This window comes from Malaclemys terrapin, chromosome 1 (assembly GCF_027887155.1).
Source record: "Malaclemys terrapin pileata isolate rMalTer1 chromosome 1, rMalTer1.hap1, whole genome shotgun sequence".
Classification (NCBI taxonomy): domain Eukaryota; kingdom Metazoa; phylum Chordata; order Testudines; family Emydidae; genus Malaclemys; species Malaclemys terrapin.
Window position 1 is genome coordinate 290,986,727 of NC_071505.1, and position 26,936 is coordinate 291,013,662.

Sequence of the window (26,936 nt, forward strand, 5' to 3'; positions counted from 1 at the left end):
GTCCAATTCTGGTCACGAAACTTTAGGATAGATGTGGATAAACTGGATAAAGTGTAACAACCTAATAAATCTATAACAACTTTCACAGTGTTCAGGGAATGGAAAGCTACTATAAATTGTTTTTATTTGTTCATTCTTATTTTATTGTTATACTAGCTGGATGCTCTTTAAATGTCTGAGTTGTTTTGGAGGGGGTAGGTTATAATTTTGAATAGCAAATTAACCGATAAATTTGATCCTTTCTGAAAGGATCCCGAGTGAGCAGCACAAATTAGGATTTGCATCATCTGCAGTATTCCAGTGGACTAGGAGGAACTGCCTATGTATTAAATTTAGATGGCAAAGTAGGGTTTGAGTTTGACTGTAAAAATTTAGCCAGATCCAGCCACAATATTACACATCTTGGAGTTTTCTTGCAAGAGGATGCACTGATGTCATTTTATTTTTTGGTGGCAACGAGAGCTGTCTATTTTAATGGCATGGTTTCTGGGTTTGCGGCCAAAGTTTCACAAGTGCTGTTGCGCTTCAAGGAGCGGGGGTGTCGGGATGTAACTTGTTGAAAGGCAGCTAAACTGATTTCCTATTTCTCGGGTCCCTACACTGGAAAGCCCGGCCAGGATCCAGGGGCTGGATCTGGGCTTTGTTGGTAGAGCCGCGCTCAGTGGCCAGCCTCGCTACCTGCGGGCGGCTCCAGCGCGGCGCCGGGACACGGCTACAGGATTCAGCCCGCACCTTTCCGGGGCGGCCAGGGCGTGTGCTAAGAGAGAGGCGGGCGGGGCAGAACGAGCCTCGTGGCTGCCGCCCGATTGGCTGAAGAGCCCGGCCCCAGGTTATAAGAGCCGCCGGCCGCGGGCGCCGGGCGCTGCCTAGCCTGGGAGCCTGCCCGCGCTGCCTGGAGATTGCCGAAGCGCCATGCGGCGCGCCAGCCGAGACTACACCAAGTACCTGCGCGGCTCCGAGGAGCTGGGCGGCAGCGCCCCCCAAGAGGGCTCGCAGCAGCAGCCGCAGTCGGTGCCGCCGCCTCATCCGCACCCGCCGCCGCCTCTAGCCTCCGCCAGGGCCCTGCTGGTCCCGCTGGTGCTGCTCGGGCTGGGGCAGGTGGTCTGCAGCGTCGCGTTGTTCTTCTGCTTCAGAGCCCAGGTAGCGTCGCGGCGCCTGAGCAGCCCTGGGGTACAGAAGGCGGGAGGGGAGGACGTGGGTGCCGGGTGCCTCTCGGGCTGGGCAGAGGCGGAGGTCAGGTGCACAGACCCCAGTGTCTGCAGAGTAACCCAGGGGCGCGTGCACTCGAGCGCCCGGGGGATCTGCTCACTGCAGGGGTTGGGTTACGAGACACGGGCTGCTTCTTTACATCTCTTGCTTACTCTCCATCAAGTGCTCTTGATCTGAGAGGCGGGGCAGGAGGGTTGGAAGAAGGTGGGCTCCAGTCAAGGGAGTCGTGTCCTGGGGGTGAGCTGGGCAAACTGAGTTTATTCACTTCTCACTTAGGGGAAAACGGAGTCTAGTTCAGGACAAGTTAGTTTTACCCACTTCTGTTTCTTACCACTGTCCTGCTGATTAAAGGGGGCCATCTGCCATGCTTGGTCCATGTATGCTACACCCGGATGCGTAGTTTTGCCCAGGGGTGGAAAAGTTTAGAAATAGGCATCATAATATGATGATGACTGTTTCCAGGACATCCAAAAACATACAGGTAAATGAGAATTCAGAAAATAAAGAGAATAATTTGAACAAATCTAAACTAGGTTTGTATGTATGTATGACCCTAACAAATAGTAGTTTTCCTGTTGCACAGAACAAATAGGGCCCCTAGGCTGAAGTCTGCATTTTATTTAAGTTATCATTGGCTCCCTTTTGGAGAATAACTACTTGCAAACTACTACAAGAATTGTCCCAGGATTGTCTTCAGAGACAACCTTCCTTGTGAATTTGATGCTGCTGCTCTTCACTGTGGAACTTGGTGTGTAATGGCTGGTAAAGGGAAAAGATACCTTCTGTAACTTGTTAGCTTATTTCCCAGGAGAGGAGAATTAGACTGCCCTACTAGGCCACAAAAATATGGCAAAGTAATGTTTTCAATTGGGCAATGCTATGCACATTAGATCTGCACAGAGATAGAATGGGAGGGGTCAGGCTACAGTGTTATGCTTTCTAGTGGTTTAAGCTGTTAGAGATTATTTTTTGTTCTTGGAAATTACACTGCATTGGTTGGATTCACTTACGTATTTTTTTTGCCTGGTACTGCAAACTTTCTCAAAGGAAGTGGGGGGCTGACGCTTGCTCTTTCTCAGGGGTAAAACAAAAGACGGGGCTCTTTCAAGTTTGCAAAAAAAGGATATTACTAGTTCAGAATAGGTGAACTAAAGATGCTGTAGAATCTGATATAAGTTTTACTGTCCAAAAACTGGAGATCTGAGTTTTAATTAGGGTGTTAAGAAGTTTTTATATGCATAGTACAAACACTAGTCTGTCTTCATAGAAATGGTGATTTTCTTTTCATTTGAAGTCAGTGAAGAAGTGGAAATCTATTTTTCTTTCAGGTCCTACTTTAGGTAGACAGAATTGTTCTTGGGCCCCAGGACAGACTGGATACATTAACAACAAAATATACTCTAAATCTAGACCACATACAGATTGGATGCAGTACAAATGCATGCACATTTAAATAAGTGATTGAAATAAAACAAGTGACAGTTCCAAATTTATTATAATATTGTTTATATTTGTTACTCGCACCTACTAATTCATTCCTTTCTATTTTCATTTATTGCCAAATGCTTTGTGTTTATTCGTTACCTTTAAAAGATATGTATGACCTGTTCCAAGCTTATATTGACTGTACCTTAGCAGAGTGACAGTTCATTTATGGTACTTATTGTAAAGTAGGTTAGAATTACCTGTTTTTTTTGCCAGCGAAATAGACTAATGTATTTAGACTAAGTAACTCAGTTTGTAGGGTGAAAAAGTATTCTCTCCATTACAAACCCATTGAAACATCTCCATTAAGACATCTTAACTTATAGAAAACACCCAATAGTATGTTAATTAGTATGCTATGAAGTCATTGCAACTAAACTTACTTGTCAAAATAAACAAAATACATTTAGTCATATAGAATCCTTGACTTTTTTTGCCTCTTTTTGAAGTAAACAATGTGAAGTCTGTGAGGTTATACAGGTGTAACAAAGGGCAGAATTATTCCCATGGCATATACATTATTGTTTAGTCTGCATAATGTAAAAACAGCAATATAAATATAATTATACACTTAGAACCTGATCCTCTAACTGATCTGAAACTCCTATTGATTTATAAATAAAGGATTGAGTCCTTTATTTGTAAATCTGAACTAGTTCCAAAATATCTGAATGACCCAACTTGATACTAGATTTGCACAAAGTATTTCTCTACAATTTGTAGACGCAATGAGACTTCAGTATTTTTTAATGTCATCTCTCTCTGTACGGAGAAATAGAATAGTTCACATAAAATACAAGAGAACATCATTAATTCACACTATTGAATGGTAACCTATTCCAGATTTTCAGAAATTTTGATATAGTCAGAAAGGGAAACAAACAGAAATTATGCTGCCTGACAAAATGCACTTAATCATGCAGAGCCTGATTCAACTCCATGAGATCAATGAAAAGACTTCCATTGACTTCACTGTGAATTGGAGCATGACTTTTGACAAGTATAGCTTAAACTATTTATGATGCTGATGTACTTCATAGTATACTTACGCACCTTTTAATATATTTTGTTAAGGTAATGACAGGGTAGCAGTAGGAGTCTTCAGAGCACTCTTCTCAAAGATGCTGAGCTACTCAGCTGGTAGTGGTGTGTGGATTAACCAAGTGTGAATTAGAAAGGCTGTACTGAACATTTGGAAAAATATACCTTTTAACACAAGACCATTTCACAAGCTTTTTTCATATACCAAGTTTTTCAGATTTCTGTTACTATTCTGTGAGTAAGCCAACCAACTAGTGGATAAATGAGAACTGGCTTGTGTAATTTATTTGAACTTTCAAAAAGCCTTTTTGAAAGTGCCACAGAAGAGGCTGTTAGGGAAAGCAAGTAGTGATAAAGTGAGAGGCGAAGTTCTTTGATAAATTGGAAGCTGGCTAAAAGGCAGAACAACAGCAGGAATAAATGGTCAGTTTTCAATGTCAGAAAAGGTTAATGATGGTTCCATTACAAGGGAAGATGTTTAATGAACAAAGCTGATTGAAATATTTTATTTAAAACCTTTTTCAATGAAACTGACATCTTTGGAAATAAAAAATGTTTTTTTGAAAGTGTTTGGATTTTTTCAATTATAGAACTAAAACTTTTTCCAATTTTCATGGAAAATGTTTTGGGTTTTGTTTCTTCCCCTTTCTCTCCCTTTCCCCTCTCTTCCTTTTGGTCACAAGAAGAGGGGAGAGAAGGAGTCCAAAATGAAGTTTTCATTTTTTTCCAGAAAACTTGAATTTTTTAATGAAACAAACTTAACCATTTTTTACCAGCTCTATAAATAAATGTATTCCTTTGGACTCTGTGGGGGTGAGGGAGATTCAGTAGGGTGACAGACTTTACCAATGAGATAATATGTAGGTTAATCAAAACTGGAAAAGACTGAGGCACTTCAGAGGGGCATAATATACTAGAATGATGGGCCACATATTGGCAGGTGAAGTTTAGTCTTGACAAATGCATGGTAATGTATATCAGAAGAAAAAGTATGAACTATTCATACATGTTTGTAGATTCTACATTGTGTAACCGCTTACAAAAAGTGACAATTTGATACTGTGGAGAGCTTAATGAAAACCTCCACTCATTGTGCAGTGATAGTGTAAAAAAAAAAAAAGGGGGGGGGGGCAAGCTAACTGTTAAAATATGTAACAGGATAGAAAATAATACTGAAAATATTGTAATGGCGTTCTTTTGACCTGAATATCAACAGACTTCTTGGAAACTATTTTGATATTTGATTTTGATTGTATGTGTGTGATTAATTCCCAATGCCTTTCCTAAAAAAAGTCTTGCCTGCAGCTCTATCTCTCTCTTTCTCTCCCCCGTCCCACAACTGTGTGTAATGTCTATTTGATGCTATGGGAATTTGGTGACTAACTTTTATAATGTTCCTCTGATTAATATTGTGGATTCCTATAAACTTCTGTTTAGAATTTTACTCAGGCAAGCTAATTTTCAAAAATAATAAAAACAGTATGGGAATGGCAGTGGGTGGGTGAGTATCCCTTGAAAGACTGCAGCAATCAACTAGGTTAACTGACCACCACAAATCAAATGTTCTCTCTGAAGCCCTATAGTTTTCTAACTTCACCAGAATTATTTAAACTAATCCTGCACATCTTTTCAGAGCCATCAGTAATCACATAAATTTCACAGTATATCCCCATCAACCTTTCTAACTATATTCATAAAGATGTTCTCCAGGGTATTGTCCAATAGCATTTAGTAAATGAGGTACTAAATTAGAGCTAATCCAGATAAATACTTTAATACAATCCACTGCTGATCTTGTTCAAGCAACGTTCCATTTGATGCACATGATTTATTGCCTATTGATGATGTCTTTGAAGCTATGCTGCAGATGAACTTGACTTGCTGTATACTGGCTCTGGCCCCTACAAAGTTTGATCTTCTGTTTGTGTTACAACACCCATGTCAGCTTTTTTTCAGAAGGTTTTATTTTGATTACATTAAAAACTGCAGTAGTAACCTCTTGGCAGTAGTGGTTGCCACTGAAAAGTAAACATATACTTGAAGTTACTATATTGTAGATAAGAATTTCAAGGGGGGGGCTACATGAATTAGAAACCCAACTCCTAGTGAATAGCCCTAATCCCTCAGATTCCTTTGATAATTCCAGCCTACATTTATTATTCACTGCAGTTTGGCATCTATTAGTAAATATTAATTTGTTTTAAATGGTGATCACTGTGTTCTAAAATTCACTCTTGATCAGAAGTTTTGTTTTTTTATTTTAGGCTAGCTTGAATCTTTTTCATTCTCATGCTTTAGAATGCATATAAAGGAATTCATTTGGGTTTTTTTGGCTAGCAATTCTGTATCCGCTAACCTTACCTCTGGTATTTCATTAAGTTCAATACTTTCTTTAACATGCTTTCCATTGATCACACATTACATTTGCATGGCCCTGTGTTCTGTCGTCTTGAGTACAAATGAGACATATTTATTTTTGCTTGGGCTCCTGAGAGAAGGCTGCTTTATTTTCTTTTCTTCAGTATGTGAAATAAATGGTTTTATGATTCAACTCTGAGACACAGTGCTTGCAATATTTTAAATTCCAGTCACTCTTGAAAATAATGTAGAAAAAGAGCTGCTTCAAATTGGATGGCAATAGATTCTAAGCCTGTGCTTCTAAATCTTAACATATTTGATTCAATCACAGAAGTTAGAGCCTAACAGGACTTTTTAAATCTTCAGTCCATCCCTCTGCTAATGAAGGAGTATTCTCCATGGTACATTTTATAGTGGGTTTTCTAGCTGAGTTTGAAAGTTCCAAGTATTGGGCTTCTACCACATCCCTCAGGTGGCTGTTCCACAGACCAGTATGTCTGGCTATTGAGATGTTTTCCCTGATATTTGGCCTAAGTTTTCTCTTTGTTCATTTCATTGCATTTCTAGTTGTTATAACCTCCTTGTACCATGTTCAGTAATTCCTCTCCCTTCATGAGGTTTTCACCCTTCAAGTATTTGTATGCTATTACGTTTTCTCCACACACTTGGTTATCACCTAGCCATGCTTATATTTATTTAACATCTTTCCTTATAAATGCCTCAAAGCTACTGATAATTTTTGCAGTGCTGTCCTGAACTGCTTCAGTTTGTCAATAAATATCATGTAGTGTGGTGTCCAGAGTTGAAGGCAGTTTTTCCTTGTCACAGACCAAGCAGAGAGAAAATTGACTTTACCACTACAGAACGTTGTTCATCTTTTAAAGCTGTTTGACATAAAGACACTGATCCATGTACTGGAGTCTTCTAAGCTTGATTAATCCATTTTTTATGTAATTACCCAGTGGTTACAGTTGGCGTGAGATCATTCTTCATGTGATCAGGTTCCAAATTTACTGATCATTTGTTTGATTCATTCCAAACTTATTAATTTTCATGATCTCTGTTCCATTTGCTGCACAGGCAAAATATAGAGTCCCTTTTAAGATTTCATGGAAATACTTTGTCCTGTTATCCCATGTCCTACAGCTATATATCCTTAGGAAATTTGGGGAAAAAAGGATGAGTAAGTTAAAATAACTCTAAGTCCAGCACTTAATATGCATTATGCTTTGCTGATTAAAAGAAACTTTTTTCATGGCTCCTACTATATCTGAAAGTCCTTATGAGTTTATCTGGTATGATTTTACTTTAATATAAGACATCTATGTTTTTGCTTACCATTTACTTATTTTGCGTGAATAGAAGTTTTGTGTGTTGAGAATATATTTTATAGCAGTAAGAGGTAAGATTAGTATGACATTGCATTGAGTGGCTTACAAGTGTACCTTTTGGTTATATAGAGTTAAGGACTATTGGACAAACTTAGATTATGGATGTTCTTAAATCTATTTCAGATGGACCCTAACAGAATTACAAAAGAAGACACTCGCTGTTTCACGGCACTTTTAAGACTTCAAGAAAGCACAGATTTGCAAGAGACAACACTGGAAAATCAGGAAGCAAAATTAATCTCCGAATCATGCTGGAGAATAAAACAGGCTTTCCAAGGAGTTATGCAGAAGGTGAGTGCACCCTGAGAATTAAACTAATATTTAAACTTACGTGAGCTTCTGAAAACCTAGAGAGAGAGAGAGAGAGGTTTTTAGGGGGGAAAAAACCTGTTTCCTATTACTTCACATAGAACTAGTGGTTGCACTGTAATCTTTAACATCTTTGGTATTTTGTTGCATTTGTTCATGAACCCCTTGGTAGTGGTTCACCATGTCTGTATGCAGACTAATGGTGCTTTGACTAGCATTTTTCTCTTTTTATTTATTTTGTTTAAAGAGGAGAAAGTTTGGATTCACACTAGGAGGAAAAACAATGTTTGTGGTTAGTTGATTGGCCAATTTGTCACTCAGGCTAGTCCAAATGGTAGTAATTTATCCCAGTATTTGTATAGACTTATCAGCATTTTGGTTTTGAGAGAGTTAGAGTATCTTTTTTTTTTTTTTTCCCCCCCTCCAATCTTCCTGATTGTGTCCCTGGTGAGTCGGATGGGACATCATTCTTTTGCCAAACAAGATTCCCAAGCAGAGGGAAGGTGGTGGGCAAGCAAAATACATCTCTCCTTTTTCCCCCCTTTGCCCTCCGTGCATGGAGTGGGATTCCAGGAGTGACACTCCCCCATGTGTGAGAGAGAACTACTCCTGTTCTTTGCACAGAGAACTGTCTCCCACATACCAGTTCTCTCTGTTGTGTGGGGACCGTTCCTCCTGAGGGAGAATAAGAACTCTGTAGGCCCAGTGAGGGAGCTGACACCACTGAGCAGAGTGCAGGATAATCTTACAGCAGTGGGATAGTAGGATAATGAGGACCAACACAAGATAGTTTGAAATAATTCAAGATACATAGCAGTCCTCTTACTTTACGGTAGCTGAGAATATGGTTATGTCTACCCTACGTACCTTTTAGTGACACAGCTGTGCCGCTACGTTTGGGGGTGCGTTTTTTTCACACCTCAACAGCAAAAGTTTTGTTCAGTTTCCAGTGTAGACAAAGCCTATGTATCTGGTAGAAAGGGGCTAAAACTAGACAACACACCTTTTAATATAATTTTACAACAGTTGCATGGTACACATGGAGTTGCACACATACCCATTAGCAGATCCTTTGTGTTAATGAGTCTGAACAATGTAATAAGGAAGTCTTGATTAGCATGATAACTAAGTAGCTCCTGCTTGGCATTTCAGAGTTACAGCTTACTCCCAAACACTAAGGGCACATCTTCACTGCCACGTCAGCACTTTAATGTGGTTTGTGTAGTCGCGACACAGCGCTGGGAGAGAGCTCTCCCAGTGCTCTAAAAAAAACCCACCTCCACGAGGGGCGTAGCTACCAGTGCTGGGAGCATGGATCCCGGAGCTGGTGCACTGTCTACACTGGCACTTTACAACGCTGAAACTTGCAGTGCTCAGGCGGGTGTTTTTTTTTTTTTCACACTCCTGAGGGAGAAAGTTGCAGCACTGTGAAGTGCTAGGGTAGACAAGCCCGAACAGGGAAATTAGTCAGATAAAGTCATTAGCCATAATGGGGATGTGGGGGGAGAGGGGAAACTGGACAAATTTGGTGTACCTGTCACAATCACCCAGGTTCCTAGGGGCAATTTATGCTTTTGATCTCCTAGCACATTCATATGAGTATTTTGTGCTATTTCAACCTAATTGCCATCTAATAAAGAATTATTACATTGCTGAGAATGCTAAATCCTTGACTTTTGTTTTATAATAGTCTCATGTGTCAGAATCCCTTGGTCCATTACTTCTTTGCTGCCTTCATCTGTACCATGGATTATACCATAGGTTACATGAATGGTACAGACTATTTTTGTCTGAGGATAATTATATTAACTCCCTCAGTTATATGAACTCCTGTACATTCCTAAGATTTCAGATATTTTGCCCCTTTCTTCCATCCAGCCTGTCTCCTTCAAAGACTGTCAGGAAAATTTGGACTCAACTGTAGGGTTACCATTCGTCCGGATTCCCCCAGACATGTCCGGCTTTTTTCAGTTAAAAATAGCGTCCGGGGGGAATTTGTCAATGTCCGGACTCCTCCCCCCCCCCCCCCCCATGCAGAGCGTGTGGGGCTTACAGGGCAGCCGGCCGGATGGTGCCACTCGCAGGGGGCTCTGGCAGCCAAAGCTCTTCCTTCACTTCCCCCCTCCTCTCTCCTGCAACTTGAGACCACTCCCCTCCTCTCCCTCCCTCCCTCCCCCCGCCCTGCATTCACAGATCGCTGGCCGTCGGCTCGGCCTCCGGCAGTCTGGAGCTCCGACCCTGCTCCCCTCCCCCGCTGCCGAGCGTGCTGCTCTGCAGCACAGTAAGGGGGCTGGGGGTCAGAGAAGCAGCAGGGAGGTTCTGGGGGGGGGTAGTCAAGAGACAGGGAGCAGGGGGGAGGGTTGGATGGGTCAGGAGTTCGGGGGGGGCTGTCTGGGGGTTGGGGGTGTAAGGTTTTGGGCAGAGTACAGGTGGGGGAGGTCTCAGGAGGGGGCAGTTAGGGGACAAGGCACAGGGAGGCTAAGGTAGGGGGTGGGGTTCTGGAGGGCAGTTAGGAGCAGGGGTCCCAGGAGGGGGCAGTCAGGGGACAAGGAGCAGGGGGGGTGTTTGGGAGTTCTGGGGGGGCTGTCGGGGCAGGAGTGGGGAGAGGGATCGGAGCAGTCAGGGGACAGGGAGCAGAGGGGTTTAGATGGGTTGGGAGTTTGGGGGGGGGGCTGTCAGGGGGTGGGGAGTGGTTGGATGGGGTGTGGGAGTCCCAGGGGTCTGTCTGGGGGTGGGGGTGTGGATAAGGGTTGGGGCAGTCAGGGGACAGGTAGGGGGTAGAGTCCTAGGGGGCCAGTTAGGATGTGGGGGGGGTCTCAGGAGGGGGCAGTCAGGGGACAAGGAGCAGGGAGGCTTAGGTAGGGGGTGGAGTCCTGGGGGGCAGTTAGGGGCAGGGGTCCCAGGAGGGGGCAGTCAGGGAACAAGGTGTGGGGGGGAGGGTTGGGGGTTCTGAGGGGGCAGGAAGTGGGAGGGAGTGGAAGGGGCAGGGCTAGGGCAGGACAGGGGCGGGGCTAGGGCAGGGCTCCTCCTGTCCTCTTTTTTGATTGTTGAAATATGGTAACCCTACTCAACTGTTGGGGTTCTCCTAATATTTGCTGAAATCATCCACCATATACTTTAGAGGGGAGAAAAAGGAGTTAATGGCAAGTGTGCGTATTTGTATTCTGTGTGCAGTACTCTTCCAGGGAGCTCTGTGGATGGAGTGTGTAGTTTCAGTAAGTGAATGGGAAGCACTATCTGCTGGTCATCCACTGCTGGTTAATCAACAAAGGCGTTGGCTTTAGTGGAAGCTGCATGTCCTGTCATCCTGACTGATGTTTATTTTGGTTGATGGCTATTAGTTTAAGAGAAGAGTAAAATTTCTCTCACCAAAATAATCTGATTTTGAATTTATTTGAACACGGTAAAAGAGAATGTGTATATATAAGACACTGGGTAACCAGATCTGCATCCTAGTTCATTTGGCCCTATGTGTTGACACTGAGGGAGGTAAGTCCAAAATAAGAAAAATAAATGCTAACTTAGCCTCATGTGCATCTCTTCAGCTGAATGAGCCTACATCCCAGCTGTTAAAGGGCCAATGTCAAGGTAAAAATCATGGGTCAGATTCTGTGGCTGGCACCATCTCGATCTTCACTGCTCCGACAATGCAAAGTGGCTGGAAATTGGCTGGATCTCTCTTTGTTCTAGCCCCTGGTGTAAGGGGCATACCGGGAACATGGGAAAGCGTTGCTTTCCTATCAGAATATTACTACATGTATGTTTTTAAAATATACACTTCCTTATTTGCAATACTAATTATACAATAAGTTACTGAAATGCAACACTTTAAAATCTAATTAACTTCTTGTCATTTATGATTTTTTACTTTTTGCACTTCATTCAGTTTGTCCAATGAAAATAGACTAATCAGTTTCATTTTCTATGTAGCAGGCTGCATTTTCTAGTTTTTTGTGCACTGGTACGTATCTGCATATGTTCCTTGCATATGTATAGATTAGTCTTTACATCCACAACAGGGACTAATCTGGAAGTATTTTAGTGCTCCCACTAAAGTCATTGGGTGTTCCATTGCAGGATGGGGCCCAAAACATTTCCCCCTTTTTTAAAAAAAAACAAACAAAAAAAACCTCATTAAAGCATTTTCTAACTAAATCTAATATTTATGCCGATATTATTTGACACGTTTTTGGGTGATGGAAATGTTGCTTAGAGAGCAGCATGTTCAGGGGCAGCACATTTAAACTATTATTGTTTTACAAGTATCAATAATGTATTACGGGGTTGTTCATCCTTAATGTGGTGTTTCCTCATCACAGACCAGATTCTGATCTCAAGTACCTGTGCACATCTGGAGTAACTTTGTCGTCATCAGTGGAGTTACTTTAGATTTACACTGATGTAGCTGAGATCAGAACATGGTCTCAGCTTTAGGTAGACAAGTAATATACCGTAATTTTCTTGTTTGTGGTTGCATGGCTTGGCTTGGCTGCTTTTTTTCTTTCATGTAACCCTAAAAGCCCTTTGGCGGTCCAAACACAGTGACCACACTTTTTAAAAAGACTACCATAAGTCTGGCAGTAAAGAGAGAACGACAAACACATAGCTGGGGTCAATCTATGAAGTAACATATTTTTGGCAGTGCTCCTGGACCCTGGCAGCTTCAGGCCTAAACTAGTCTCCCGCATGGCAACAAAACACTTTACTGCTAGACCTCCAGGATGGCCCTTATAAAGACTTCTATGTGCTTAACAAACATTCTAAGCACATGTGGTTATTAACAAAGTGCTTCAGAGGCAAGGTTTCAGAGTTACAAGTTGTCCAATATTTGTGATCGTGATCCTGCAACCTCTTCTGTAACAGATACTGGGAATACTGATATTAAGAGTTACAGGATTGGTGTCTTTAATGTAGCTTCTGGAGAATTCTTCAAACCGCTGAATTTCCTGCAAGATGATCAGAATCTCTTCCTGGTATCAATTAGTTTTAAATGAGCAGAGGTAGTAGCATTAAAGATAGCACCATAAGGGATTACTGTAATATAGCTGAATGTCAAAAGGGTCCACTTAGGTTTCAAAAGCCTGGAGGCTTTTTCAAACATATTTACATCCCTTTGTTCGAGACTGCAGGAAGGGAAATTGCACAAAGCCTAAGAGAATAAAATTATACTAAGCTCTAGAATTAATAAATTAATTTAAAATAGCTTTCTAAAAATAGTAATATTAGATACAAATAGTACAATTTCATAAGTACAATTAGACTTAGGCTCCTATGTCAGTTAGGTGCTTTTGAAAGTTTTACTTGTAATTTTAGGTCTGATACCTAGCTACCTACCAGAAGTAAAGTGTTGCATCCCTTTGGTAAGTAGAATTCCCAACTCTCCAGGAATATAAAACACCCTACCCCTTAATGGCTTGTGAAATGTTAGACTCGCAAACTGGATGTAAACCCCTTAAAACAGCCTGCTTTTATAAAAGCTAAAATTGCTGTTCTGCTGTGATGTTTTTCTGCTGGGTTGTGTGAAAACCCAAGGGGACCTTTATTGAAATAGACGTTCTGTTTAATAAATAAAATAAAGTGAAAAAAAAATTCATAATATACCAGGATAGTCTCAGCAAAGGCTTTTTTCTGTTTTATGAAAATAAGACCTTTGTAAATGCATCACATGTTAAAAAATTCACTAAACTGCAGATTCATTTGGTTTTTAAATGCTTGCCTGGTTAGCACTGAAGATTTTGGGGGAATTTAATACTTGTTGTAGAGCAGTCTGAGTTGAATTTCTGGCCTATCATTGTGGTGGTTACTACATGATTATAGTAAACCCAATCCTAGAAACATGCACATGTTTAATTTTACTACTGTGAGTAGGCCCATTGAAAATGTAGACGTGGGTCAGCGTTTGAAGGATCAGGGCCTTAGAAAGTTTGTTTGAATAGGTGACTGTGACTGCCTGCAAAAATCAAAATATGGTGCATTGTAGTTTTAAAAAGAAATTATAATAAACTCTTAAGATTTAGAACATTGCTTATATCCGGGTTTAAGTATACAGAGTAAGACTGAAGTATGTGACTATGACCTGAAAATTAACCTATAACTGGGAGTAATTTGGGGTGTTAGCTGTGTTCTATTCCTACTTTGTGCAAATCCTAATTGTACTCGGTTTTCTGTAAATGTTAGTGAGGTAGAATCATAAAGTGAATACATCTGTGACAGGGTACATCAGTGATACTCAGATCTCAGTGGTTCTGGAACCAAATTAGAGATCAATGTTACCCAAATGACCCACAATTGTGTGAATTCATTGTTTCATTTACTGTAGTACTATATAGTCATATTTAAACAGTATGATGGGAAATATTTCTTTTAATTTTTATTATCCATATCAGGGGTCGGCAACCTCTGGCATGCGGCTCGCCAGGGTAAGCACCCTGGCAGGCCGGGCCAGTTTGTTCACCTGCCACGTTGGCAGGTTCGTCCGATTGTGGCTCCCACTGGCCGCGGTTTGCCATCCCAGGCCAGTGGGGGTGGCAGGAAGCCATGGCCAGCACATCCCTCACCTGCGAGCCGCGTGCCAGAGGTTGCCAACCCCTGATCGAGCTCTCTCTTTTATTTTTATATATATATATATATATATATATATATATATATATATATATATTATAAGAGAATCTCGCCGCAAAATGACTGATCAAGTATTTTATTAACTACAATTGGTTAATATAGTAGAAGCATACTGATAGGTTGTTAACTTAGATTGGTTAATTATTAAATCACAGTGTTTTAATACCATGTGCTGCAAACATTTGCAGGAGACACATTTAAGAGCCACTTGCGGCTCATGAACCACACTGAATATCACTTGGGTAGATGATCCCTGACTGGCATTGTGCCAAAAAGGGATTAGTCTCCTGTGTCAGATACCCCTGAAACCACTGCTGGGATTGTAGAAGAGTGCAACTTCATGAGTGCTTTACTATAGTTCGCTGTACAATGAAAGCAATTAGTCTTTGTGTGGTCTCTCAAGAAGGATGTAATTTGCAGTAAATATACTTCCTAAACAACTGGACAGTTAACGAATCCCTTCAAACAAATCTAGGACTAAATAATCATGTCCCCAAATTACACAGAATGGGAAAATTACCAAGCAAATACTTCCATGGCTCTGAAGCAACACAATAAAGAAGGGATTATCCCCTCTAGGGAATGAGGATGGGGGCTGGCCGGGGGATGGGTGGGTCGGGGCTGGAACCAAAGGGTACTAATCTCATGGATGCTCTGAAATAAAGGGCGTCCTCGCAGGGGGCCTGTCCATCATTATGCTCTCTAGATCTTCCCCCTCATGGTGGCATGTCCTCTTCAGGGACCTTGTAGCTATTGGCACAAAGGAATATTTAGTGCCCACTGTTGTTGCTCTTACCCCTTCAAGTGAGGTAACAAGGTCTGTGTGGGTGGATAAAAAATTGGCGCTGTAGTTCATGTTGGCGCAGTAGATCTTTGCTTGAGTCCAGTCTTCTGTGTGACTAAACCGCAGCTTGTGCTGACCCATGTATTCTAATAACTGGCATGAAAGCAGAAGAACCAGTGAGGGGAAGGGGGCTGAATTGCAATTTTCCCACCAACATTGGGGAGGGAACACTTTGCAACTTCAACAAAAATAAAATTCATCTGCTTCTTTGCTCAGCTGTACAGCAGAAAGTATCTTATCTATAAACTCATCAGCATTTCAGCAGAGCTACTTTACTTTGATAGTCATACTATGACTTTCATGCTGCTGTGGCTTTCCATTTTGGTTTAGCATATAGACGCCTACTGAACTATGCTTACTTTCCCCTTTCAGCAGATATCTACACACACAGAGCACCTTCATTTAATTGTGGTTACAAAGTTACATAAAAGCAACATTTCCTTGATATTTAGAATTGGTGTTACATATCAAACTCCACAAGATGGCAGTAATTCAGAATACAATAGATTATTGCAAATTTAGATGAATATCTAGGAGATCTGTTGCAAATAATATTGAGAATTGGCAAGAGAACAAACAGTAAAAGAAATAATAATGCATTACAAAATGCACTTGGTTCATTTATTTTGATAGTCCCTGTCCCAAAGAATTTAGACTAAAGGATAAACCTACAGAAAACAGGGACACGTTGAAAAATCTGAGATAAGGGATTGATTATGATGTCTGCATCATAAAACCTCTGATTATTATTTATTTGTATTATCATACTATCTGGAGGTCAGCTAAGGTTGGAGTTCCTTTGGGCTAGGCACTGTACAAAACCAGTATGACAATCTCTGCCCCAAAGAGTATGCCATATAATTACACAAGACATGCGGTAGGAGAAGGAAAGTTTTACCCCCGTTTTAGATGGGGATCTGAGGCACTGAGAGTTTGACTTGCCCAAGTTTGCGAAGTCTGGGGCAGAGCTGGGAACTGTACCTGGAACTCCTGAGTCCCAGTTTTGTGGCTTACCCACAAAACACTGCTTCCACTCATTAAAGTTACAATTTCAGTCTCTACTTGCAAAAAAGATCCGGACAGAAGTAGATCAGGACTGGAATGTTGGGGAGTGACTGTTCAGGAGCAGAGGTGCATATGTGACAGCTTAAATATCTCTTGGTTTTGCTATGCCTGGCTCTACCAATATATAGCTTCTTTTCATTAACATTGAAATTCACTTACAGTTTTAATTAACACTTGTCCAGGCTGTGCTTGGGCCTTGTATGAATGTGCAAGGTGCCTTACCCATCTCATTCTTGCATACTCTACAAAGGGCCAGGCACACTTGCAATCCCTTCACTCATTTGTGTGCAGGGACAGCTGCCTGCTGATCTCTAGGGCACAAGCCCCATCCCAAAGGAAGAAGCATCATTGTCCTTCTGCAACAGCCCCCGTAAATGGCTGGTTGTGAAGGAGAGAACTCTCTCAAGCCTCCTAAGCACCCATAAAGGGTGATGCAGTCAACATGCTCGGCCTCCCTGAATTCTTGTGAATGTGACTGCATGCTGCCCCTGTATGGCACAGTCTGGCCCCAGGTATCTAAATTACTCCATATTGCACAATATTCAGTGTGAGAAATATTTACTTCGCTCAATACTATGTTGTTCTGACCATTTACACTTAAATAAATGCATTTACCCTAAGCACAGTGACATCAGAAGGTTGTAGCCATCCTTTCAGCATGATCTTCAGTTTTCAGACAGTACCCCTGATAATTGTATAGTCGAAGATATTGTGAAGTAATTATAAACACCATCATTCCTGTTTTCCTTTTTTGGAAATATTGGACATAGTGCTCCCATTATAGAAAGGAGCTGATTCTTGTAAGTTGACCCTTGTGGTCACGTTTTACATCCTGGAAGGTTGAAAACATATATTCCAGACACCTAAATACACAGTGCTGAAAAATTATTTCAACATAATTTATTGGATTACATTACATAATCTGCAGTACAGTACATTATTCAGGACATGACAGTATAGAGTAATATCTCTTTTTCATTTTAGGAGATACAGCGCATCATTGCTGGAAGAGAGCCACCAAGATCAGGAAAAGGTAATAAGTGGCTTATAATAAGTATTTGAAATCCTACTAAATTTGTTTCTTTTGAGTTAATGTAACTTCTTTTATCTCTAGCTATAATGGAAGCACCATGGTTTGATCTGTCCAAGAGAGAAAAACCTGAGAAGCAGCCCTTTGCACATCTCATTATTGATGATAAAAATATTCCAGTTGGTAAGTTCACTTTTAATCCAATATTTCTGTAAGACTATTTTGGCTGCATTACACAGTTTTGAACAATCCATAAAGCCCTGGGACGAAGACTTTCAAAAGTGGCTGATGATCAGGACTAGCAGGAGAATGAAATACAAACGAAGGGATGGATTTTAAATTGGAAGGCTGTTATTTTGTTAACTTGAATGGAGGTCTTATCCCCCACACCCAAATACCAGACATTGGAGTGTAGTGTGATGCTAAATAGCCTCTGTGCCAATATCCAGGTTTGAATCTAATCCTTAGAACTCAGCACTCCTCTGGATTTTCTTGCTTTTCTTCTCAAGGGGGAATGAGGGTACACATGAAGGGCACCTCAGTCTGTGAAGGCTTAAGGTCTCCCCTTCCTCCTCCAGGCTAATTGGGGCCACCATTCTGGCTATTATGTTTACTCCTGGGAACTGGCCTCTTTGAGCCTCTCACTTGCACTAGACCTCAGATATAGTGGTGCCAGCAGATAGCTTGCCCACACCACACTGCCGGGTACCTGCCTCCCATCAATCCAGTCTGTAAGTTCTCCCAACCACATCAGTCTCTGTGTCTGATAAACATGCCCATTTTCCCTGTAATGCTCAGGAATGCCACCCCTGAATCTTCTGCGTGTGATCTCTGTGCCATCAGTGTTCACAAAGACTCTGGTGACCTTTTGGTTCACACTCTTCCAGGCCCAATCCACAGAAGCAGGGTTGATTGCTCCAGTCATACCCACCTTGTGAGCATTTCAGTACAACCATGGTTGGCGACCAGCAACAGCTGGGTACTCTGGCTGATGTTCCTGTTAGCTCCCGAGTCTCAAATCCACCCCCATCTAAAACCCAAGATCATTTTCCCTTCAGTGAATATTCAAGACCTAGATAATTTGCCCATCAGGGAGCACAGAAGAGGCATGCGCTTGGCCTACAACATGCTGCTGCTCCTCCTAAATCATCAGAGACTGACAACTCTGCTCTGAAAACCCATCTGTGACTTGCCTGCTGTTTTCCTTCCCTCTTGTGGGCTCAATGCAAATCCAGACATCTGCCCTTGTTCCCATTGTAGGGAAGGCATAGGCTAGAACATTTCAATCACAAGAGTCCAGCCACCTGGATCTTTCAGATAATCAAATGCCTCAAATGTTGCTGCACAGGTCATAAAGGAATGCATGCCAAAGTTTGCTGGACTGCACCTTATACACAGACTAAAACCTTTCTCAATATTGCAGCACATGGATATCTGGTAAGGTAGCTGCCATTGCCATGTGCAATACAAAATCTGGCTCGGTGCAGGGCCACAAATGTTTCTATGGCTTTCATTGGACATACTTGTTCATCTGGGCATTCTCTTAGCTGTTATGGCTCTCCACTTCTGCTTGTTCAGCCTTCGACCCTTTTCACCTGCCCCTCTGCCAGTCCAGTTCATGTCTGGAACTGTCCCTTGGTTTCCCAGGCATGACCTGGCCAACACTAAACACTACGAATGCTTAGAGCAATGCCTCTTCGCCACCACGAACATACTCTGGAGGCAAAGCCTCAACTGACCTAAAAGATCTGTATAGTTATCTGTTGCCTGGCATCTTCTATTCATCCTTCACATTTGGACCAGCCTTCCCAGAGCTGCTTGACCAAGAATCCTCTAACAGATCAGCAAATCTCACCAGCCTGCAATGAAATGACAGGCCAGGGAGATTACCTGGTGTGGTGGATGCTGCCAGTCCGTTGTGTACGAACAACTCTGTATATCTAGTCACCTGAAATGGATGCTGAATGTCAGTGAGGCAATGTAACTTTCTGTCAGTCCTAGCAATGTTAGGAGCCATGGCTCTAGAAAAAATAAATCACTGGCAATGGGTCTTTGGTGAATGCTGCTAACTCCGTGAATCCATACTATTGTCAATACTGGGAACATGTTCTTTGAACATCAGAATATTTTTCAACACAACACAGATGTCTTTAGCTGCATTGCACATGGCAACCTTGCAGACTCTGTTAATTCGGTGGACCCCTGCCAGGTTGTCCCACCAAAAATGAACCTATTGGTTACTAAATTCTTCACCTCAGTGGTGACTGCTACCAATACTGGAAGAAAGTCCAAAAACAGATCTCTCAGTATACTTTTCTAACCTATCCTCAGGCCATCTCTGGGCACACCAAGTCCTTCAGTCATATGTTCTAAGTCCAACTACATCTGACACATCTCATTGTATTTGTAAATGGGAACCTAGCATCCAATGGGATCACCAGAATGATACCCCCTAAAACTATTCCAAAAATTCCTTCCATGCTATCAACTATTCCCTCATGATTTTTTAAAATCACCCTTACAAAGCATTGAGGTTCCTTAACTGTTAAGGTGGCAGCTTCCAGGTATGCACAAAAGCCGTACCCAGAATCTGCCAGTTTACACACAATTTAAACAACCTATATTTACCTATAACCACTTTGGAATAACTTATGACCTTGATCACCTCTATTAACACCCCTAAATTATTCACCTTCCATTGTATCCTGTTTGATTCCCAAGTATATCAGCCTCCATGGGAGGAATGGGGGAGCAAGGATTTTGGGTGCCTTAGTTTGTGGGTCCCCAATATGGGAACTTAAAAGGGCCTAATTTTCACACAGTGCTGAATACTCACCCTCTTAAATTGGATCCTTTAAAGGTATCTCAAGTTGAGGACCCCAGAATTCGAGCCCTCTTGAAACTCTTGGCCTGAGAGCTCCACTAATTGGACCACCTAGAAATATAAGGATCTTGTTCCTGTACAGTTATTACAGAGCTAGAATGATGTATGAATCACCAAGTCTATGTGACTAAGCCGTACCCTAGAGTCTTGTATTCATTCAAGCTTTGAGTTAAGCCTATAAGCAGATAATTTTGTATGTAAAGGCTTTTCTGTTACATAAGGATTTGGAGTATTTTCCCACTTGCTTATCTTATGTACCTCAAGTACAATATACATGGTTATGCTATAGCAAAAATGCACAGTTACGTTGATTTTTTTTTAAGTTTTCCTTTATCGCAAGCTAAAACCATGTTTACTTTTTATTGCCTGTGTTTCTATGAAATTTGCTGTGCCCAATAAATTAAATGTGGAAGAAATATGAAGCTATCATGCAGGGGAGAAAGGGAACCTACTACTGAACTTTCCAGACTTAGTTTTCAGATACTGTAGTCTATTTATTACAAACATTCATATGGTTCCCAACACCATAATCTGGCTGAGTTTACATGGTAGACACTTTATATACAAGGAGCTAATATCCCATGTTGCCCACAATGTTAAAATGCATCGATGAAGAAGACTAGTAAGCCAAATAAGAAAATTGATAAGTCGGGACAAAAGGTTCATCTTTCACCAGTTTATGAATAGGCCCAACCTTAGGTTTATGTGTATTTCCAATAGTAGTGAATTCCATTGGCAAAGAGGAAATCTCTCCCCCTCTCCTATGTGATTTGACACACACATTACCAGCTGATTAAATTAGGCAGGTCTACACATAGTCCACGTAAAAACATATTTGTATATCTTTCCCTCCCTCCATCCTCCACCCATTTTTGTTTCATCCACCCTTTGCATCGTATTGACCAAGATAAGCTTTTCTGGGCAGGGACGGTCTTTTTTAACTACATGTACGAGGCACTGTGCAAACAAAGGAGCCTTACTGTAGCCTTCTGGTGCTACTGCAGTACCACTAATAGGGCCCTGGTTTGGAGAATGGTTCCTGTGAACCTCAGCTTTGGAACAGTTGCCTGTGTTCATATGGGACACTAGTGGGTCAGAGGGAGAGGTCATTGGAGACGGCTGGTTGGCAGGACAGTAGGGCTTTGTAGGTGGTAACCATTTTTTATTTATTAAGTGCTGTAAGTATGCGTGGCTTTTTAAAATAAAAAAAATCCCTTCACCAAGGAGCTCACTGTCTGTTAATTGTTAACTAGACCTTGAATTGTATACAGAAATTTACTGCCAGCCCATGCAGTGTGTTACACAGATGTATTATTTATGCCTCCACCTATCTGGATTAGTAGGAGAAATAGATAAGCATAAAGTTAAGCAAGTGCAGGTAGAGCAGCAAACATAGGTGGCTGGGAGTCATTGACAATGTCAAAATCAGCTGAGAGATTAAGAACAGACAGGAGGACCATAGACTTGGCCAGGAAGAGGCCATTGGTGACTTTATAGTGGCTTTAATGGAGTGGAGAGATGGCAAGCAGACTTTAGGGGAGTTGGAGGAAAAAGTTGAGACCGTGTATGTAGGAAAGCACATTCTAGGATGCGGTGGCCAAACTTACTGTCAAAAGTTCAAGAGCTGGGGTGCGCCTGCCAGGGCTCGGGGTTTCAGTCTTTCAGGGAGTGGCCACTGTTCGGAGACAAAGGATTGAGGGAGATAGGTAGTAGCTACCGGTCCAAAAAAAAGCTGAAGAAGAGGTCCTAGAATAGAGAAAGGTTGACCATACGGGTGAGGAAGAAGATAACTCTGCTTCTGTACCCAATACTGGAAGTTAGCTAATGTAAAACACCAATATTTAAAAAGGGCTCTAGAGGTGATCTCAGCAATTACAGACCGGTAAGTCTAACGTCTGTACTGGGCAAATTAGTCGAAACAATAGTTAAGAATAAAATTGTCAGACGTGTAGAAAAACATAAACTGTTGAGCAATAGTCAACGTGGTTTCTGTAAAGGGAAATCGTGTCTTACTAATCTATTAGAGTTCTTTGAAGGGGTCAACAAACATGTGGACAAGGGGGATCCAGTGGACATAGTGTACTTAGATTTCCAGAAAGCCTTTGACAAGGTTCCTCACCAAAGGCTCTTATGTAAATTAATCTGCCATGGGATAAAAGGGAAGGTCCTTTCATGGATTGAGAACTGGTTAAAAGACTGGGAACAAAAGGTAGGAATTAATGGTAAATTCTCAGAATGGAGAGGGGTAACTAGTGGTGTTCCCCAAGGGTCAGTCCTCAGACCGATTCTATTCAACTTATTCATAAATGATCTGGAGAAAGGGGTAAACAGTGTGGTGGCAAAGTTTGCAGATGATTCTAAACTGCTAAAGATAGTTAAGTCCAAAGCAGACTGTGAAGAACTTCAGAAAGATCTCACAAAACTAAGTGATTGGGCAACAAAAGGCAAATGAAATTTAATGCGGATAAATGTAAAGTAATGCACATTGGAAAAAATAACCCCAACTATACATACAATATGATGGGGGCTAATTTAGCTACAAGAAGTCAGGAAAAAGATCTTGGAGTCATCGTGGATAGTTCTCTGAAAATGTCCACGCAGTGTGCAGAGGTGGTCAAAAAAGCAAACAGGATGTTAGGAATCATTAAAAAGGGGATAGAGAATAAGACTGAGAATATATTATTGCCCTTATATAAATTGATGGTCTGCCCTCATCTCGAATACGGCGTACAGATGTGGTCTCCTCATATCAAAAAAAGATATACTGGCACTAGAAAAGGTTCAGAAAAGGGCAACTAAAATGATTAAGGGTTTGGAACGGGTCCCAGATGAGAGATTAAAGAGGCTAGGACTCTTCAGCTTGGAAAAGAGGAGACTAAAGGGGGATATGATAGAAGTATATAAAATCATGAGTGATGTGGAGAAAGTGGATAAGGAAAAGTTATTTACTTATTCCCATAATACAAGAACTAGGGGTCATTAAATTAATAGGCAGCAGGTTTAAAACAAATGAAAGGAAGTTCTTCTTCATGCAGCGCACAGTCAACTTGTGGAACTCCTTACCTGAGGAGGTTGTGAAGGCTAGGACTATAACAGAGTTTAAAAGAGAACTGGATAAATTCATGGTGGTTAAATCCATTAATGGCTATTAGCCAGGACGGGTAAGGAATGGTGTCCCTAGCCTCTGTCTGTCAGAGGGTGGAGATGGATGGCAGGAGAGAGATCACTTGATCATTGCCTGTTAGGTTCACTCCCTCTGGGGCACCTGGCATTGGCCACTGTCGGTAGACAGGATACTGGGCTAGATGGACCTTTGGTCTGACCTGGTATGGCCTTGTGTTCTTATAAGGCATGGAACAAGAAAAGTCAGGATTTGGGATTAGTTTGGATACCACGAGAAATCTCTCTGAAATTAGAAAGAGGAAGGGAAGACTGGGAGGGGCAGAGAAAGCCGGTTGTTCAGAGAACATCTGTTTTGGCTTTCAAGATATTTTGAGAAACTCAGCTGAGGAGAGACGGAAATTATTAGTCATGGGGGCAGTGCAGGCGTCTCAAGAAGTAGATTTATTTAGCAAGGTAAAAGGCAGAGGTGAAGGAGGGAGAAACTTTGTACCTGAAAGTACAAATTCATTGTGGACTTTCTTCAGAGGTGCTTTGCAGCATGAGAACAGGAAAGGGGGAGGGGAGAGCATGGAATAAGTTCTCTATCTCTTTTAACTTTGTAGAAAATGTTTGTGAACAAAAGTAACGTTCTGCTAACCTTTTTCCCTAGGCACACGCAAAGTGAACCTTACATCCTGGCATCATGACAAAGGGCAGGCAAACTTATCGAATATGACCTTCCGTGATGGAAAACTAATAGTCAATCAAGATGGGTTTTACTACTTGTATGCCAACATTTGTTTTAGACACCATGAAACTTCAGGAGACCTAACTAGAAGAGGGCTTCAGCTGATGGTGTACATGAGTAAAACAAACCTTAAAATAAGACGCTCTGATGTCCTAATGAAGGGAGGAAGCACCAAATATTGGTCAGGAAATTCAGAATTTCATTTTTATTCTGTAAACATAGGAGGATTTTTTAAACTAAAGTCTGGAGAAGTAATAAGTATCCAGGTATCAAACCCATCATTACTGGATTCATCTCAAGAAGCAACTTATTTTGGGGCATTTAAAGTAAGGGATCTAGACTGAGTCTTGATATTGCTTGTAAATTAATATGTATTTTTTTAGGACTTTTTTTAAGTTTGATGGTTATATAGCTGGGCCAGAGACTACTGGGAGACATGATTGAAAAAATTCTTTAGGGCCCAGTTGCAGTAACTGTAGGCAGAATATAACTCTTCAGGTTGAATTTTGCCCTAGGATTGCTTCAGAGGGATCCCCAGAAAAACATATTAGGGTAAAATTACACAATGGGCCTGATTCTGATCTTACACCAGTTTCATACCTGTGTAACTCTACTGGCTCCACTGATTTTACACTGTAACTGAAATCCAAATCTGGCCTGATGTTCTTGCGTCTTTGAACTGCTAGTTCTAAATTCCACCCTGACTGACATGCTGTTACCCTATTGACTTCAGTGTAAATATGGGATGGAGCAGAATGTGGCCATAGAATTCATTAAGGGCTCAGTCTTACAAGGTGCTGAGTGCTCTGTCCCTGATCAAGCAAAATAATTGAGTTTGTTGTAAACTTAAGTATGTAACTAGTCCCATTTAAGCGAGTGGGGCTATGCAGATACTTAAAGTGAAGCATGTGCTTGCTTGCTTTTTGTTGAATTGGGGCTAGAGTGGTCAGTCCTTACAGGAATGACCCCTATTCACACCATATGTGTTGTAGCTAATCAGGTACTACATTTGGATTATTTAGAAAGGGCTCTTTTAGGGGATCTGACTTTACAGTTTACTTGCAGTTATAGATGACTAATTGCAAGTCTGATTAACTATCATTGCACATCCAATTACATATGAAGAAATCTGAAGTGTTAAATTCCTTTGAACTGTTACATTGTGCCAGAACCTGCGAATACTTTTTTAAGAGGCAAAATATGTATTTTTATAGTCTGTAATATCTAAAGTTATATTTCAGATGTAATGTTTTGTGCAAAAAAATTGTAAATTATATTTGTCCTATAGTGTTTGATACAAAATATTTAAAATCTCTTGCTGTTGTATATTTAATGTTTTTAAACTGTTTTTAATGTATGTTTAACTGGTGCACTTTGTTAATCCCAATGGGAAAATTGCAGCTAAAAGATTGTTTGCAATTAGCAAATGTAATATATTCTTTCTTTTTAACTTAATAGATTTCTGTTAAACTTTTCAGTATTATAGAAAATCAAACTGTCATGAATAATTAGACCAGAAGGTTGGTCACCAGATCTCTTCCAAACCGGGAAGGTAAAAAGAGTACATAATGGGACATAGAAATCTGTCAAGAGTATTTATGTAATTATTGAACATGCATTTTTTCCTACAGCAAATTGTAAATCCTGTAGTAGAATTTTTGTATAATACCAAACATGTTTTTACACCTCCTCAGAGGTTTATTTACTGAAGCAACCAAGCTGAATTCAGTAGCAATTATTTTATATTGTACAATACACATTTCTTTTGAATGTTAATATTTTGTTACAAAATACATTTCTAAAGAAAAACTGTGTGGTTTATTTTTTCCCCCTCTTTCATTTTTGTGCTTCTGTGAGTGATTGAAGTCTGAACCTGGCAAGTGGCAGTGGCTGAGGGTAGAGGAACCCAAGCCCTCCCTGCTCCACTGGTTTCCAACTCAGGGCCCTGAGAGTAATAGTTCAAGAGTGCCTCCGGCGGGGCAGACACTCCTCTGCCTATCCCTGGGTCACTTCCTATTGTGGCTTCAGTTCCTCCATTAGTGCCACTGGTCTGCATCTGAATTTCCCCAGCATCCCTCAGAGGAAAACACTCTGGAGAGCAATCAGTCAGTTGTGGTCCATCATTCCTGTCCCTCATGGGCAAAGGGCCTGTGGCAGCTTGGTGGTGGAGCCTGGTCCTGGCCACATTTAGCCCCAGTGGCGTGTCTGCTGGAGCTTTTAGCACATGACTGCTCTCCTGCTCTGTCTGCCTAGAGACTGAGCTGAGCTGCTCCCTTTTGAGCTCAGCCTCCACTGTGAGCATGCTCAACAGGTACAGCTAGGCAAGTCCTTCAGGCTCAGAGTTGCTCATTAACCCTTAGTTCACCATCACACACCCTCCCTCTCAGGCTAGGACCCAGCAGTGGGTCTTCCTCCTCTATTCTGAGGGGGGGGGAAATGGACATTTGCATGTGGTGGTGGCAGTAAGACTGCAGAGCCGAGGTACTGTCTCATGATCTGGGCATTGGTATCCTCAGTTGGCTAAACTCTATGAAGAAGGGTGTGGTCCAGAATGAGTAAGGAGGAGTTCCCTAGTTGGTAATAGCACAGGGCAGGGGTAGTTAATAAGAGGGCTGTGGGCCAAATCTGGATTGCCAGATGCTTTTCAATGGCCTGCACAGGCAGAATCTGAGCCATGCTCCCCAGCGCAAGGCTGCTGCAGCTGGGACAGGCTGTGGGGCACTATTGTGTCCCTGGGTGGCCGCTTGCAGCCCAATCAGAGGGCAGTGCTGTAGGGGCCCTAATTCAAATTCTTCTGTGTTCTGTGGAGAGTGCAGTGCCAGCTGCACCATGGAGCTGTGACTGGGCAA

General features: G+C 41.6%; 1 protein-coding gene across 1 annotated transcript; it reads left to right on the plus strand.

Moving 5' to 3' along the window:
- The first annotated feature begins 909 nt into the window (after window positions 1-909).
- TNFSF11 (TNF superfamily member 11) lies at window positions 910-25,811 on the plus strand. Its single transcript, XM_054005288.1, has 5 exons — window positions 910-1,140; window positions 7,608-7,775; window positions 17,308-17,356; window positions 17,438-17,536; window positions 24,010-25,811. The coding sequence occupies exons 1-5, from the start codon at window positions 913-915 to the stop codon at window positions 24,429-24,431; spliced, it is 966 nt and encodes a 321-aa protein (XP_053861263.1). The 5' UTR covers window positions 910-912; the 3' UTR covers window positions 24,432-25,811.
- Window positions 25,812-26,936: the final 1,125 nt, after the last annotated feature.

What these genes read in the sequence shown, in the direction of transcription:
- TNFSF11 (XM_054005288.1), top strand. Translation starts at nt 913, where the DNA reads ATGCGGCGCGCCAGCCGAGACTACACCAAGTACCTGCGCGGCTCCGAG. An exon ending in TCTTCTGCTTCAGAGCCCAG is followed by an intron (nt 1,141 to 7,607) that starts GTAGCGTCGCGG and finishes AATCTATTTCAG; the next exon opens with ATGGACCCTAACAGAATTAC. An exon ending in TGATAAAAATATTCCAGTTG is followed by an intron (nt 17,537 to 24,009) that starts GTAAGTTCACTT and finishes CTTTTTCCCTAG; the next exon opens with GCACACGCAAAGTGAACCTT.